Raw genomic sequence first — 17792 nt, 5'->3', positions numbered from 1 at the left:
TCACAGACGGTTCTTCAAATAGTGACCAGTTTGATAACTCTCCTCCTACAGTATATTATTTTTAAACTGCTGTTTACATAGTCTGGATGGGCTTTGTCTCTGTGCCAAGAAATCAACCTATCTAGACAAGGTAATTAATTGTTGAGCTGATACTCTACCGCACAACTTCAAAGCTTTAGATATGTTTGAGATGCTTAGTTTGAGATGGCCTGGTTTTTTCATTTCTCTTTTCTTTTGAACTTAACATGAAGCCCAAATGGATACAACTACATGTAGTTTAAGATAACTAGCCTAAGTTCTACCCCTAATTTCTTTCTCTCCCCCCACTCTCTCTCTCTCTCTCTTTCTGATCTGTGAGACAGAAGGACTTCATGAGTGCAGAGCTGATTGACGGACACGTGAAAGTCAGCTTCGACCTCGGTTCAGGCACAGGCTCGACCACCAGCGTCAAACGGCACAACGACGGCCGGTGGAAGTCCTTCACCATGACCAGAGTTAAGAAACAAGGTTGGCTCTGGCTTTTTACCATATCTCTTAGCAGTTATTCAGTGTGGTTGGTTTGGTTCTGTTCAGTTCATTTTAATAACCGAACGAACCCCCGCAGCTACTGTGACCATCGTGGACATCGAGACCAACGAAGAAGAGAAGATAGAAGCCACATCCCAAGGGGCCAGCACGGGGCTCAACCTCAAGGAAGATGAGAGGATCTATTTCGGAGGCCTGCCCACACTCGGAAACGTCAGGTGCGGTACGCGTCCTGTCGCACTGAGCAGCGGAGAGGAGAGCCTTATTGCGTGCAGGGCTACTTAAACATGCAGGGTCCCGAGTGTGGAAGGTCGGGCGCGTAGCATCGCCTCTGAGAATCAACCTCATTTCAGATGACATTTTGCACCGTTCTGTAGGAGGTCCCACGGGGCAGCTTTTACAGGTGTACATCTGTTTTATCTCAACATTAGCCCTGACTTTTACAAATGCCAGCGCTCTTTTTTTTCTCTCTCTCTTTTCTCTGGCGTAAGCCTTTGTGCCTGCCGTCCTGATAAAAAACTGATTTAACTGGAAACTGGTGATTAAATGGAATCCTTGAAATCTCCCTCCCTGCAGCACTCCCTGTGTTACCATGACGTTTCTAAGAATCGGATCTTCCCTCATTGTTATCATTGTCGTACACGGGGCCTTGAATTGCTTCTGCATTGGAGGTGTCGACACTTCAGAATCCTTGAATTCCTGTCGAGGAGCTTTTAGTGACAAGAGGACCTTGTACATTGAATGACAGAATTCCATTGTTTCTCCGCGCTTGGACCCTTTCTGAGACCGATAATTGAGGTTGGATCTGACAGAAGATATATTGAATGGTGTCTGAGAAACCATAATTGAAAAGTACATTTGACAGTGAGGGGTGGCTCAGAATCGGCCTGTATTAAACAAACACCTTTTCTAGCACATTCTCCCTGAAGAGAATGTAAAACTGAGATGTCGTGGTTAGGTTTTCATCCAAAAACTCACATTTTTATCCGCAAAGTTATTATTATTATTATTATTATTATTATTATTTGAGGAATGTACTGCATAGGAAATAAATTATCAAAATAGAAAATGGATGGATGAGGATTTGCACAACAGTAACAAAGCATTTTATAAGTTGTTTTGTTTAATTATTCATCCTGTTCTTCATAATAGGGAAAAAGTCATGGCCAAAGACACATTGACCAAACATGCATCATTTATTCATGTAAGGATTAACTGTCAAATATGATTTATTGTATGATCAATTGATTGGTCAATGGGTTGATTCTGTCCAAACCTGTTTTGTTACATTTTATGCTATGGTTTTAATAATTAATAATTAATACTCATCTCCTGTTCTTACAGTATGAAAGCCAGGTAAATAGCAAATTAAAGTATTTATTACTTTCTGCATGCATATTTACTCTATATCACTGCGCTAAAATTCTTACACAGTTTCAGTATTTCTCAAGCCTTCGCGATGTCCATGCATTTATGTTTTATGGTAGATCATTGCTTCAAGGTGCTTTAATGCAACATGCACTGGTCCACAGAATTCTAGGGGAGCAGGACTTGACTCTGATTCACTCAGGCCCCAATATCTGTAACATTAAAATGAAACAATAAAATTACATACATTTTCTGTCTTTAAATGAAGAAACTAAAAGACTGATGAACTAAAAGCTGATGAACTGAAGCACTTTAGTTAATTTAGTGACTTTTAAAGGGGCTTTATTCAATGTAATGAATTGAGATTTGAATTCCCTCTTTTGCTATGAAAGAGTGAAATGACTGATTAACTGAGAATAAAGGCATCTTATTCTCAAGGCACAGCAAGATTGTCACTATTGAGTCCACGAGGGGTTAAGTGTACTCCCTCAGAGCAAACGGTTTCCCAGATTATTTAACACTGAACATTTCACTGGATAGTGTTTATGTATTCATATATTCTGAAGGCCAGTAACTCTTTTATTTAGCAGTTGCTGCTGTTTTCACTTCATATTGCTTTGATTGCACGTTTGACTGCCAAGCTCTTAAGATTTTAAAGCTTTATTTTCATCTAAATGTTTATGTTTATGTATGTTTAAAAAAGTTTTTATGATAATCAAATCAAAAAAACCTCATGTGGTAAATTAAAAGTAAGTAAAAGTTTGCCATCCTGTTCGCTTTCAGGCCGGAGGTGTCTTTGAAGAAGTTTGCGGGCTGTATGAAAGACATAGAAATTTCCAGAACACCGTACGATTTGTTAAGCAGTTCGGACTACACAGGCTTGACAAAAGGCTGCTCTATAGAGGTGAGCCAATCATCACATTGTCACATCATCACCATCTCTCTTTTATGGTCTCCATTTCATAGAGCGGTTTTAATAATTACACTGCAGGGGTTCCACATTCCAGTGCAATGTTTCTTTCAGTTGGGATACAGTATGAATGAGGAAGAGGAAATTGTGGTAAAGGGTAAACAGAAAAGGACAAAGAGAGAAAGAGGAGAAGAGAGAACACAAGAGAAAAACATGATTTTATGATATTAACATTTTTAACATCCAATGTCCATGTACCACAGGAGTGTTAACCGCAGAAGAGGAAAGGAACAAATTAACCACAGATCTGCAATGTTCTAATAAACAACTGCAATGTTGACCAGTGTATTAATGTAGCTAATAATTTACACTGCATTAAATTCCAAATTTCATAGTTTTTCATTATGAAGTCATCTTACTAGATGTACTTAATTACATCCGATTTACCACAAAAAAACAAAGTGTTGTGTGAATACCAGATGGCTCGTAAAAATCACTTATTTTGTTTTTTATATTTTTATGTATGTCATAAAAATAAAACTTGTCAGAAATGACTTAAAACACTAAACATTCTTCAGCCAGTCTCCACAATGCCAGCTTCACTCTCCCCGCAGAACCTCCACACCGTCAGCTTCCCCAAGCCGGGCTTCATGGAGCTGAAGCCCATGTCGTTCGACGTGGGCATGGAGATCACGTTGTCCTTCAGCACCAAGAGCGACAAAGGCATCATCCTCTTCGGCGTCGGGGGACTCCAGGACCACCCCAGGAGGAAGCGCAGACAGACGGGAGAGGTGAGTCTGTACCCCCCGTCTCCACCCACCCCCCAGCTGTTTCATGACCTCCCTGCCACCACATTTCCTGTTCCTGTTCACGTGCCCTCCGTGGACCTAAACATTTGTGGAAAGACCTCAAGACGACCTCTCGCCGTTAAACCACTGAACATTCAGAAGCAACGAGTCATTGGACTGCGACCCGGCTCTTCATAGATGATGATTTGTTTACTTGATTCAGGATTCAGGAATGCCGCGCGACTCGGAAACCCAGACCGGGATGCATTCGTAATCAACCGACGCTATCTGAGAGACGTCATTTTAGCAGAAGGAGCGCGGTAGAAAGCCATCTCCTCGCCCGCGTGATAATATCCGCGTCGGCCCCGGCAGCAAACAATGCCGATCGTTATTTGCGAAGGAGAGGGTCGTGGGTTTTTCGCCACGGTTTTAATTAAAATCTGACTTTTTACATCTCTGTTAGTGCCACCTTCATCTCCGCCTGTCCTGGGTCTCCAGAGTGCTCTAGGGCAGCACATCAATTAGATCCACAGGCTGGGGGAAATGATAGTGGATTTAACCTCTAACATTCATCTGGAAGTGCCTTCAGTAAAAATAGATTATACAGCGGCGCGATGATGGATCTTGTCCAATTTGCGATAACCCTGGGGAAAGGTCCGGACCATCACCTTTGAAAATCATTATCGCCCATAAATTAAGTGGATGTCATTTCCAGCGAAGACAGTTTGGTCCCTCATTTCGCTGGCCCTGCCATTCATTTTGCCAATTTGTGCAGGGGAGTGAGAGTGAGCGTGTGCAGGGCTGCGACTGGCGTGGTGGCACCCCACCAGCTCTTCCCTTTCGGGGCGTTCTGCCCGCGCGTGCCGTTCCGTAATTTCGCGTGGCGGGGTGGGGGGAGACGTGCTCGCGATCTCCCCGGGATGATGACTGCGAATTTAATCAGGACAAGTGTACTCATAAATGTCAGCCATATGATTGTAGCGGCACTCACGCTCGCACTCTTAACCGTTCGGCCTTAAAGAAACTGCAAACCGGAGCAGATTCGTACCAAACACAGCCTTTCGCTAAATCACTTTTTGTAAATGTAAATGGGGTGTCAAGTAAATGTGTCAAGCTGAATGTGAACACTGCTTTAGTGAAGGGATAGTACTTGCTAAGAGGAATTATTGTTAAAAACCTTTTCATTCACTTAAATTCCTTAGTAAGCTAGAAAAATCTAAGGATTACTTTGAATATTTATGGGACCATGAGTCTCTAGGGGTCAGCTTATGATCATATACGTAAATATTCAAAAAAGCCAGAGTTGTATCCCTTGAATTGATCATGGGCTATTTGTGAATGTATACCAGTTCAGTGAATTTTCTTGAAGTGTTGACTTAAAAAGGTTGAGCTAAAAAGACTACGGGTTCAGGATTTGTATGCATACCATATCGCCACAATGCTGAATACCCAACATAGGGAGACATATTGCACCTGGATGTTCCCACAGAAACTGGAAAAACATAATTTCACAATAAGAGCTCAATATTCAGGGGAGGGTCAGTGTATTCCAGGGAAGACAGTAGGTGGATGTACTGCAGGTGTAGTGAGAGGTGTCATTATCTTGGTGCTGTGATAGTGGGGGACAGGTGCCAGCGTGAAGGAGTGATGGTGTCAGTTGGAATGTGTTTATTGAACACGGTGTTTATCGAGTGCTTTAATTGACTGGCTGCCTAATGCTGTGTGGTCACATAACACCCAACGCGCTGTCGTTGCAGAACAGAGCCCTCGCGTGCAGGAAGAGATGCGGTCATGTGGTGCTCACGCGTTTGACACACGTCAAGTGCTAGTTCTTTGTTTATGATTTGTCCCCTTTGCATGCTTATGGGGAGTTTTTACACACCACCATTTGAGTCTTTTTTCACCCCACTGGGAGCATTTACCTCACTTGCTTGCTTTTTGGGAATTCAGGTCTGCTTTCTTTCAAATTTCCTACAGTTTCTATGTAAAGTGACTTTGTGAGAGTTGCAAAAAGTGCAATACAAAATAAATTGAGCTCAATTGAATAGAATTGAAATTATGGCAGTCGTAGCCATTTTGGTTCTTCTGTCCACCCTCACGTGTGTTTTCCCTCCTTCTCTGCAGCCCTTCCTGTCCGTGCTCCTGAACAAGGGGGCCCTGGAGGTGCAGGTGTTCTTGGGAGTCAGCAACCACCGCCGCCTGATTCGCAGGGCAGACGACGGGATACTGCACGACGGGCGTGAGCACTCCCTGCGCATCGAGAGGCTGAGCAACAGGTGAGGCGACCACGACCGCCAGCTTCAACGGCTTCCCTGTGGCTTCAGTCAGAAACAACAAGCCTGTGTGGGCGGCCTGTAGCGTAGTGGTTAAGGTAAATGACTGGGACCCACAAGGTCGGTGATTCTAATCCCGGTGTAGCCACAATAAGATCCGCACAGCCGTTGGGCCCTTGAGCAAGGCCCTTAACCCTGCATTGCTCCGGGGGGGATTGTCTAATAGACTGCTTAGTCTAATCAACTGTACGTCGCTCTGGATAAGAGCGTCTGCCAAATGCCATTAATGTAATGTAATGACCACGTAAACAGGACTAACCAGAAGGCGCGGTTCCCAAACTGTATGAGCCCTGGGGCCTGTTCCACAAAGCAGGATTGCTGAGTTAGCTGGATAACTGCCCTGAGCCCAGAACCCAGAACCCCCCAAAACTGGAACATGGATCATAAAAAGGGTTATTCTGGGTTTCACTAAGTGCAGCTATCCAGCTAACTCAGTAATCGTACTTTGTGGAACAGGGCCCAGGACTCTATTAATTAAGATGTTTTCTGTGTCCCACAGCCCTTACTAAAACGTTAGACCGACATGTTCTTATGTGGAATTAAAATGGGGGGTGCATGTAACAGTATTACGTGTGTTTGGCTTGCATTAAACCAATTCATTGTTTACACTGCGAATGAAGTTGAAAGAAGGTGAATGATCTTTTTTTCACAACCCACCCAGACTCTTATTATGATCCATTAGAAGACTCCAATGTGCTGGCCCAGGGGATTATCTGCCTCTTGGCCAGTCCACACCAAGAACGATAACTATAAATATGTAGTTTAAAAAATTGTTCTAACTCATTGTGGAGTCCACACCACAATAAAAACAACAACGACAGTGACGAACGATATCGTTGGGATCACTTTCAGAGCGATTTCTTCCAGCTGCATGAACGATAAAACACTGACAGCCAATCAAAATGAATTTACAGGGTGTCACATTAAAAACGGCTATTTGCAGAACGTTACCGTTCATCAGTGTGGATGCTCACATCGTTATTGTTATAGTTATGGTTATAGTTATAGCTCTTGTGTGGATGGGCCTAAGAGTGTTGATTCCAACAGAGGAGGGTTCCTCTTGTACAGAATAAGGAATGTAAGATCTGTCTGTTCCTTTGTGCAGGGCTTTCACAGTGCAGGTGGATGAGGAGAACAAGCTAGACCAGACGCTGCCCAACGACTATCCCATGAGCCTCAAGAGGCTGTTCATTGGGGGAATCCCGCCCGACGTGGCAACCCGCACGCAAAGGACCAACGTCCCCTTCGAGGGCTGCATCTGGAACCTGGTGGTCAACAGAATGTCAGTCTCTCAACAGCCATTGTTACTGTAGCTCTATGCTAAACTCATGCACATAAATACGTGATAGCAAAAGGTCCTTGCCGTTTACAGTGTTGTGAAAAAATTGCAACCTTCAATTTTCTTAAATCAGCAAGATGGTGATCTTTCTCAGGCAGGACGGTGTTAGTGAAATGCCCAGTTTAAAACCGTCGGCCATCATTGCCCTCGCAAGATACAATTACAAGGGAAAAAAAGAACTTTTTTTTTTTTTAGCTGATGAGCAGACTTGCAGAAATCACTGTTATTAGAGTTATGACTCTATTCCACTAGAATGAGAGCAGTTGACCCATATTTAAATCGGTTTAATGGAGCTGTCTTGTGTGATAGCCGTTTTCATAATTCAAATTACTACACCAGCACTACACCAGCCACCCTCTGACGTCGGCGCGTTTTTATGTGCCTTCTTTTTCCTCCGCAGTCCCACTGATTTCTCCCAGCCGGTGTCCTTCGAGAACGCCGAAATCGGCCAGTGCCCGGACTTGTCCCCTCCCCCGCCCCCCAGGCCGATCCCAGAGGAGAAACCGGTGGGAGAGAAGAAAACGGACGACGTGTCCCGCCCGAAACCCGCCGCGCCGACCGCCGCGTCCGCCGCCCGGCTTCCCGCGACCCCCGGCGTACGTTCTGACAGCCGTGCGTGTGTGTGTGTGTGTGTGTGTGTGTGGTGATACTGCTCTCACAGGGGGCTGACCGCTCTGTGTGTGTGTGTATGTGTGTGTGTGTGTGTGTGTGGGGGGGGTGATACTGCTCTCACAGGGTTCTGATCGTCTGCAGTTCCAGCCTGATACCGGTCCAGCGGGGAGCCTGCACCGTGTTTTTAACGCGTCAGAGGAGGGAGAGACGGCATGGCGATAATGAATAACTCTTTTTCCGCCCCATTAGCCTCGCCCGCTCGGGCTGGTGGTAAAACTGAAGGAAATACGGCACTTCCACTGCAACGCCACTCCTTACACAAGCGCCTCTCACCCGTGACTGCCCAGAGACCTCCGCGCCTGTCGCCTGTCACCTGTCCCCGAACTCACTCGCCTCTGCCTCTTTCCTTTCTCTGCAGTGCCGTCCGTAAAGATGTATCTTCATTTGTAGCTATGCGAGAGGGGAAATGGCATGGCCGGAGCTTTCAGTTTGATGAGTTTCTGATTGCTTTAGCTTGTGCCTTTGCATGGTGCCTTTTGCAGCGCCATTTTGGATTCAGTTCCACACCATTCTGTCCTGTTAACTTCTCCATTCATGATACAGCTGTGTTACAGTGTATGTAAACCAGTGGCAACCAACCCTGTTCCTGGAGATCTACCATCCTGTAGGTTTTTATTAATACCCTGATTTGGCACACCTGACTCAACTAATTAGCAGCTCAATGCAGATCTTCAGCTGTTGAATGAGGTGTGCTTTGTTAGAGCTGGAGTGATATCATACAGGACGGTAGATCTCCAGGAAGAGGGTTGGTGACCACTGATGTAAACTCTTTGTGCTGTAATATAGCTCCTTTGGGGTCATGAATGCGGTAGCTTTTAGCCGGGTTGTCTGCACGTCATCGTGCTTTGCTTTCATGCTCCGCCACACTCTTTCGCTCCGCAGGACCACCTGACGGCTGAGGTCAGGAGCGTTGCCCCGCCTTTTAGCGCTGCTCCGCCCACTCTCGCTGCCCCGCCCGCTATCCCTGCCCCACCCGCTAGCGCTGCCCCATCAGCTGACCTCAATTCTACCCTGGTACCTCTCTCATTCCTCAAATATATTTGTGTGCTCCAACCCTTCCCCCTTGTGCTTTCCTTTTTCTATACTCGTTCGGTCTCCCTTCTTAATTCAGTAGTGACAAGCTTTATACTGAGTAAATATTACAGCTACTAACAGCTACTATCTTATAGTACTAGCTAGTAACTAGTAATACTAATATTGCTGATCTTTGATTATATTTTACATGAAAACAGAATAGCATTGTTATTATTCTTAGTGAGACAGAAGTTAGGCAATTAATCCTCACTTCCTGCCATGAATGACTTACATAAATATTTGTTTTATAATGTCAGTGGCATATAAACCCAGTCTAATCAAAACTGTGACTGATTTATTTGTTAGATTAGGTAATACAATTATGCAATTTAATTTTAATGACCTTCATAAATGTAGCTAATTATGTGCAGTAACAATAGTACTGCACATTAGGTAGGAAGTGTAGTTGAAGAGGTCTTTTCTGACTGTTGAGGATGCAGAATGACTAAAGCACTTATTTTTTGGATGTGTGTATGCCTTGAAGATCGGCACTTGGGGCATGGTTTAACTGAAAAGAGACGTAACGTCCGTTATTCATTATTGCACATCTTCAGACCTTAAATCTAATTTCCACTTGACTAGCCTAACAGCTCTAAAATGTGGAAAATGGAACACCTAATATGCTCCTATCGGTAATCAATCCTAATTCACATTTTCATGGTTGCCCATCTCAAGTCAGAATATGTCTGAGTGCGACGTGTCTGAGAGAGCAAAATCAAGTCAGGATTCGCCTCATCAAATTTTAAAGACATGCACAAGACACATTTTACAAGGACAGCTTGAAACATGGAACTTAACAGAATACTAAATGTATTCTGATAAACACTCAACATTTTGCCTCATGCAAATGTGTCTTTTCACACCACTGATAACCTCAAACCGAAAATAAATTCATACCTTTCTTAATAGCGCCATCTATTGACAGCATTCAGAATAATGCAAGAGGAAAAATGTGCTTTTTTACTCTCTGAATGAAACATTTTGTGAATGATTGCATGGTTGAAAAAAATATATTAGGATAACATCTTACATTTTAATTTCAACAGGATTTAATATGCGTATGCGTTACTAATGTGTGCGTGTATGAGAATAATGTATTAAGAGTTATCATTGTGCTGAGCTGTTTTGGTTGAAATCCTCAGATTCCCTGTGCCACTGAAGCCAGCCCCGTGGTGCTGGAGAAGGCGATACAGTTCGGTCTGTTGAGAAACAGTCACGTGGCTATGGCCTTTGATGATACAAAGGTCAAAAACAGGTAATTGGTTACGATATCATTACACAGAAATAAAACGTACTACGTTCTGGATTTGTGTTTTCTACAATGCAGGTATTAGATTCTTAATTCTGGAACGATCTTATGCAATTCTTTATGACTAGACTAACCAGAGATTAGCATTTTTGGCAACAGTTGTCTTGGAGTGTCTATTCCTGTTTTAATAGTTTTTTTGTTATTTTCTGTTTGATAATGTGTTGTTGCTGATGTGATAACTTACGGTACATTGCGGTGTTTATGTGAACCTATTCAGAAAAAAAGAAAATAAATGGTAATAAAATTGACCACAGTGAAAGACAATTGCCTAAAAAATAGGAACTACTGTTCCACTGAGAACATGTGACCAACCACATATAATGTTACTAGTAGTGTGAAAATCTGTGCCATGAATATAAAATTCTATATACAGCTAAAACTTTAGTAGTTTTTAGTTTCTGTTCAAAATGAAAGTAATTATTTTAGTTAGATTGAGCTCTTACTTTTTACATCTGTAATTCTAAGTGGCTCATCTGGAGAACAGCACATACAGCCTTCTCCCAAACCGACAGCAGAGCTCTGAATACAATAAACACAATTGTACATTAAGGAAGGAACTCAGTCACTAAGCCCTCTGTCTTCCCTTTCCCAAGGCTGATCATTGAGTTTGAGCTGCGGACCGAGGCCGAGTCGGGCCTGGTATTCTACATGGCCAGGATAAACCACGCCGACTTCGCCACCATCCAGGTGAAGGAGGGCATGGCCCACCTGGCCTTCGACCTGGGCAGCGGGAACACCTCCGTCCACGTCCCGCGTGTCATCAACGACGGAAAGTGGCACAAGGTCAGAGGTCACGTCCTGTCTTACGCCACTAACAGCCCGAGGCAGGCTGAGCACTCCTTTGGAGCAGAATTACCCGTAATCCTTAGCACGGCCATTCACAATGAATGGAAGATTTGCTAATTGTTGTTAGCATTAGCTGTAATGCTCAAAACTAATGCTATCAACTGAACAGTGTCTGATAAAACTGTCTCTGGCTGAGGGAATGCAATAATACCAGACTGAAGTTCTGCACCGTTGCTCATTCCTAAACAATCTTCGATCTGTTTGTTTTCTGATGTTATTGTTTTTATATTTTACGCCTGAGAGATGAAGGAAAACCTCCATTAAATCTTTAATGGACAACAGAAACATATTTTTTTGTTCTATTCCATCTTTGCTTCACAGATTCGGGTGACGAGGGAAAAACAGAGGGGGATACTGATCATCGACAACCGCTACTCCAAGCACACCACCAGTCCCAAAAAGGCGGACATCCTCGACGTGGTTGGGATGCTCTATATCGGAGGCCTTCCCGTCAATTACACAACAAGACGGATTGGCCCGGTAAGACGCTGTCAGTCACACACCCACTTTCTACAGCGCAATCTGTGGTGTTATTTAACGCTTATGCAACCGCTTTAATTTTACGTTATCGCGCCAAGTTTAGATGCAAAAGTAACGCTCATATTTATCATACGAATTTGAAATGAGCATAGGGAATTAGACGGCCTGAAAAATCGTAAACAACATTACATTACATTACATTACATTATTGGCATTTGGCAGACGCTCTTATCCGGAGCGACATAACATTATTTATCAGCAGTTTATTTAGAAACATGTTTTAACCCTCTTGTCTCGGTGTGAAACAGGTGCTGTACAGCATTAATGGCTGCATTAGGAATTTCAAAATGTTGGGCTCCCTGTTGGACATGGATAGCCCCACATCCAGCTACCATGTTGGCTCCTGCTTTGTCAACCCCCAGAAAGGGACGTACTTCAACGGCACTGGATATGCTAAAGCAGGTATTGCAACACTATGCCGCTCTGAAAATGCAGTCAGGGGCGTATTGTCCATCAGTACAGAAATTAATTTCTGTTAGTTATTACTCATTGAAGAATATTAGTAATTTATTATAGTCTAGATGGTTTACATCCCTTCTCTGTACACACTGTACCTCACCGGAAAGTGAACATGGGACTCAGGTACTCTCTGTGGTAGTGTGTGTCATGAGTTTTTCTAAAGCATGTGATCAACGGGGATGTGGACCAAGTATAGAAATCCTGTACTTGAGTAAAATGAGAAATACCCTTGGTAAAATCGTACTTGAGTAAAAGTAGAAGTAGCGTACTCTACTCTTGGTAAATTTCCAAGTTTTGAGGTTGCTGAGTATAGCATAATCTGTTACACTGCATATAGACTGACTGAATATATTCTGCACAGTTTGGAGTATTTGCTGGCTAACACAGTTATGCTAACTCTCGTAGTGGACATTGGGAACACATCGAGTGCCTCTGTTCTTGCCTTGTCAACTGTAATGTGATGAGAAGTGAGAGTCTTTAAGAAAACACTAAGACTAAGAAACATTCCACGATAAAAAATGGAAAACTCCAAGCTCCATGCATTTCTCAATAAACATGTAATCGCACTGCAAAAAGTATTTTCTATGTTATGTTTACATATTTTATATTTAGATGAAATCTTTTACAAAAATATTGCCAGTGAGGTGAGACGGTTTGACAAGATTTGCTGATGGGGAGACAATGAAATACAATTTCACTAGTGAAGCAAATGGTAACTTCAAAGATTTTAAGTCTCATTACAAGACTAAAACAGGCAGACATTTGCTGCGCAATGGCAGGGCAATCCAGCCTGCCAAGCAGCCGTGGCAGAGGTAAAGTGCTGTGGGCATACAGAAAATATAGAGGAACTGCTCAACTCAGCTGACGATGAGTCAACAGCTGGCACGGAATAGACAAGCCATTTCCCCATTCCCCCTTGAGATGAATCATGTCGTTTTCAAGGGCTAAACACAGATACATGTACAGTAAAGTACATCAAACTAAACATAAACACACATACTGTACAATAGATACAGAGGCTGCCATTTCCCCACTCAACCACTCAAATGTAATTCCATATATGTATATGAACATAGAGGACGTTGGTCTAAAGAATACACAAAAGCACAACACAAACTTGCTTGTAAACCGAGCACAATTCTGTATATGGAATCGTGGCACAGAATAGACAAGCCATTTCCCCAAAGTTGGAAAACTCCTGGGTGCTATTAAAAAGATTTGAAAAAATTGTCCAAGTACTGCACTACATAGCCCTTCTAAGGAACAGAAATGGAACAACCCTACCAATTAAAATCCCACTTGAGCCATGCATAATAAGGATTTTTGGCAGGTGGCATTCTGCAGTGTTGTACCATAGAAATAATTCTAGAAGCTTCTATTCCAGGTGTGTGGACTTGGGAGATAGGCATCTCACAAAATATTCCTGTGCTTGCTTGGCTCAGGTAGTTACTTTGTCATAACATTTTAGAGGAACATCTCACGTTAATCGTGGAATATGGAAAAAGCCCTATTGAAATTATTCACTGGCTTAAGTGCAATCCGAATGCATGAAACATGCAATAAGTTTGAAAAACTCACAGTGAATACCAAACAGTAGCTTAGCAGATGCACGCAGCAGCGTGCAGTCAAAACAATACATAGCCAATACATCCAAACAAAATTCAAGAAACCAGTACATACATTTATTGAGAATGTATTTATCTGTAATGTATCTTTTATGTTTCTGAAACTCTTAAGACAAAGATATGCCCTCTGGTTCCACACACACTTAATATTTTAGAGTTGTGCACTAGGTATATTTTTCTATTTTTCCGATCTGATGCCTTTTCCGCTCTGACGGCTTCCTGTCCTGTCTTCCCGGTCCAGTGGCCTCGTACAGAGTGGGTGCCGACATGTCCATCCAGCTGGAGTTCCGTACGTCCCAGGCCAGCGGAGTCCTGCTCGGAATCAGCAGTCAGACGATGGACGGGCTGGGCATCGAGCTGCACAACGGCAAAGTGAGTGCGCTCAGACTCCTCTCACCTCAGAGCCTCGCCTTGACACTGAGACCTGAGCACGCTTCGGCTGATTCTCCCCAACTCTTAGTTTTAAACTCGTAACTTTAGTCTGCCGTTACCTTCACTTAGTCTGCCTTTACCTTCACCATCAAGCCATTGCCTGTTTCTTTTCAGAACAGACTCACCCACATGAACAAACCATAAAACTTGTTTCATTGTGTGTGTGAACTGCAATGAAAGATCCCAAAAAAATAAAAAAATAAGTACACATAATGTGTTACAGAACAAGGCTTTTTATTCATATTTTTGTCGCTCCAAGGTCTTGTCATGAGAAAACAACCAAAAAAAAAAATCTATATTACACATCACAGAAAGCATGGAATATTTATATAATTATATATTGAAAACGAAACTGTGGTAACTATATACCCCTAGTGTAACTATAAGAATATATGCGGAATAGCACTAGTGGGTCTCAGGGGGTTAATTTCTATTGGCAAGCTTGTCCGTGTCATCACTCTGCCTCAGTCTGTTGGCTTCATTGGCGTATGAATGTATGAAGCGCGTTCCCTGGATGCTATGAGCATGGAGCTCAGCCGTTGGGGTGAAGAGAAATGTCGGCCTGACATCATCAAATCTGATGAAGGAGGTTCAATTAATGAGACTAGAAGTACAAGATGTCCCAGTATGGCGGAAAAGAGAACAAATGAGAAAAATAGACTATATAAAAATAAGGTATGGAAAATTGCCTAAAAACATACTGTCTGTACTAGATACAACTGTACGACTTTATTCTACTTTCAGAGTACATTTGAGAAATTTGTTCCTGAATGAACAAGGAACAAAATGTACCTCCACTGTATTGATATTTCTGATAGTGTACCGTAGGTATGTCCTGCTTACCCAGAATGAGTCACAAGTCCCTGAAACTGCAGTATCACTCTCCCCCCCCCCCCCCTCCCTTTCAGGTGCTGTTCCACGCAGATAACGGACTGGGGCGGGTCACGGCGGTGCACGAGCCAGACACAGAGGCGGGGCTCTGTGACGGACAGTGGCACTCAGTCGTCGCCCATAAGCTGAAGCACCGTCTCAGCCTCATTGTGGACGGCAGGCAGTCCGACGCCGAGAGCCCCCACATCAAGTCCTACTCCGCCGACACCAACGACCCCGTTTACGTGGGGGGCTACCCTGGTACGTCACATACCCTGTCCGCCTGTCCTCCGATGTACTGGCCAGTGTCCAAAAACCCAAGAATACATACAGAAATGTATTGAAGGATAACCCCTTGAGATGAATCATGTCGTTTTCAAGGGCGTACAAAAACACAGATACATGTACAGTAAAGTACATCAAACTAAACATAAACACACATACTGTACAATAGATACAGAGGCTGCCATTTCCCCACTCAACCACTCAAATGTAATTCCATATATGTATATGAACATAGAGTACGTTGGTCTAAAGAATACACAAAAGCACAACACAAACTTGCTTGTAAACCAAGCACAATTCTGTATATGGATTTTCCGATTAAATATTTGGCCCACATTTTACTGACAGTTTAAATAAATTGCACTTTGTCCTCATGTAATGGCAAAACGCTTAGAGGCGGAATTACTTGCCGTTCTTTGTAGTCGATGTTAAATAAATGAGCGGAATTAGCACTGTGGCTATAGGCTACGTATCGACTGCTTATGTCGCGCTTGCTGAAGCAGGAACAGGGCTGTTTCAGAATGAGAGTATGAAAGCAGCGCTGTTGTCGCAGTGTGTCATTTGGGCTTTCACGCTTCCCTGCAGAGGGTCTGAAGCAGTTTGGGCTGACCACCAGCACGCCCTTCAAGGGCTGCATCCGCGAGCTGAAGCTAACCAAGGCCTCCAAAGTGCTGGAGGTCCCCTTCAACAAGGCTCTGGAGCTCCAGGGAGTGCAGCCGATGACCTGCCCGGAGAACTGACACTCGACCGCCCAACCAAACAACGCAACCAGAACGCTTTCACTAGCCTCTTTCTCCATGTAGTCTAGCAGTGTGACTTTGATTTGAGGTTTTTTTTCTTTTCTTTTTTTCTTCTTTTTTTCTTTTTAACCCTCCTATTATGTCTAGAGGTTATGACCACTCTTGTGTTTGGGGTCAAATAGAAAAATTTTGACACTTTGTGCGTCTCCTTCGCCTTCTTATTTTCTCCCAAATGTCCAGCCCTTTATCCATAATTATGAAATATCATTTTAGAGCCTGAGGTACAGGAAGTGAAAGTTTGGCACCTGTATGGGAAAATGCCACCAGAATCATCCACAAATAAATCTAAGATATTGATAAAAATGGTTGTATGTTTTCTGACATTTTATACAGTTACAGAGGGTCAGAATAAGTCCATACAACACATGCAAAGTAGGACTTCTGAAAACAGCATTATGTTTATTGCATGTTTACTATTTAATCCCACCAAAATAAAAAAAATCATACAGTATCAAGATGAAAAAAAGGTTAACTGGTTTTTAAGAGATGTCAAACACTGAATGGGGTCAAATTGACCTCAGACATAATAGGAGGAAAGAGTGTGAAACATCTCCACAGTGAAATTAAGCAGGACTGATTGAAATCTTGTGGATTTTTTAAAAAGATGCTTGCATGCTGTGCCTGTCACCTTGCTTGTCAACCTTATTCCGCCCGCTAGTCCTGCGCGTGGTGACAACTGTAATGTGATTTATATGAAATTTTCAAATATAGCCCGTTCTGATGATGAGAAGAATCTGTTTTTGTCTTACTTGCACTTACAGATATGTGGTATATCAACTATTCATTCTGGATGTACTACAGTCTGCCTTTTATATTGTGTGCTGACATTTGCCTGCGTCTGATGCTGCTGAACACCATGATTTGTAATTGTGTTTAAAAACTACAGTATCAAACAATAGAAATGACATCAACTTAATACATTATTTGCAATACTTCATTCTTATTTGATACTTAAAAATGAAAGAATTAAGCGCCGATAAACCGCAAACCCAGAAGATGTAATATCCCACAATGTTGTGTAATAAAATGTCATTGTGGTTTATTTCAAGGGTTGCCATTTATCTGCACAAGTGACATTTCTCAAAAGTACGGTTCTGCAACACCGGTTTTCAGTCAATATGAAACTAGCCTTTTTGCTCAAGGTCAGAGCCTTTAAGAGGGAGAAACACGTGCTAACGGCAGCAGAAGCTCTATGAAAAACATAGAGAAACGTTTCTGTGTTCAGCACGCATTCATGTTTGAGTGACTGGTCAGACAATAATATGTATTAATGGTCTCAATCGATTCATGTTTCTCGCAGACACTAGAAAAACACCATTGATTTAAATGACAAAAAAAAAGATCTCTCCATCTCCACTCAGCTGATTCTGGCAAAAAATGGCTGTCGTTGCATCACCCAGGTTGGTGCTACACATTGGCGGTGGTTGAGGCAAGTTTCCCCCTCATCACTGTAAAACACTTTGGGTATGAGAAAGGCTCTATATAACAACTGTCTTTTCACATCATCATTTCTCACCAGCGGCTGTTTTTGTAACCAGTATGTTAAACTTCACTTCTGCCTCTGGTGCAGAGTGTTGATCTGCGGGAGATTTCTGCAGACTCACAGGGATCAGGAAG

At 42.9% G+C, this 17792-nt stretch overlaps 1 protein-coding gene across 1 annotated transcript in view; it reads left to right on the top strand.

Moving 5' to 3' along the window:
• The window catches only part of lama2 (laminin, alpha 2), a 114351-nt gene extending 97443 nt beyond the window's left edge, over positions 1 to 16908 (top strand). The window contains exons 52-65 of the mRNA XM_061241711.1: positions 363 to 507; positions 605 to 743; positions 2677 to 2797; positions 3418 to 3594; positions 5716 to 5867; positions 7030 to 7206; positions 7664 to 7859; positions 10152 to 10264; positions 10912 to 11101; positions 11486 to 11644; positions 11953 to 12106; positions 14030 to 14160; positions 15129 to 15351; positions 15961 to 16908. Coding sequence (XP_061097695.1) covers positions 363 to 507; positions 605 to 743; positions 2677 to 2797; positions 3418 to 3594; positions 5716 to 5867; positions 7030 to 7206; positions 7664 to 7859; positions 10152 to 10264; positions 10912 to 11101; positions 11486 to 11644; positions 11953 to 12106; positions 14030 to 14160; positions 15129 to 15351; positions 15961 to 16115 — 2232 coding nt within the window. The 3' untranslated portion in view covers positions 16116 to 16908. The remainder of the gene's footprint in view (positions 1 to 362; positions 508 to 604; positions 744 to 2676; positions 2798 to 3417; positions 3595 to 5715; positions 5868 to 7029; positions 7207 to 7663; positions 7860 to 10151; positions 10265 to 10911; positions 11102 to 11485; positions 11645 to 11952; positions 12107 to 14029; positions 14161 to 15128; positions 15352 to 15960) is intronic.
• The last annotated feature ends 884 nt before the right edge of the window (positions 16909 to 17792 follow it).

This window comes from Conger conger, chromosome 5 (genome assembly GCF_963514075.1).
Source record: "Conger conger chromosome 5, fConCon1.1, whole genome shotgun sequence".
NCBI lineage: Eukaryota > Metazoa > Chordata > Actinopteri > Anguilliformes > Congridae > Conger > Conger conger.
The sequence above is the reverse complement of the archived record's forward strand: the minus strand, read 5'-3'. Positions and strand labels throughout refer to the sequence as shown.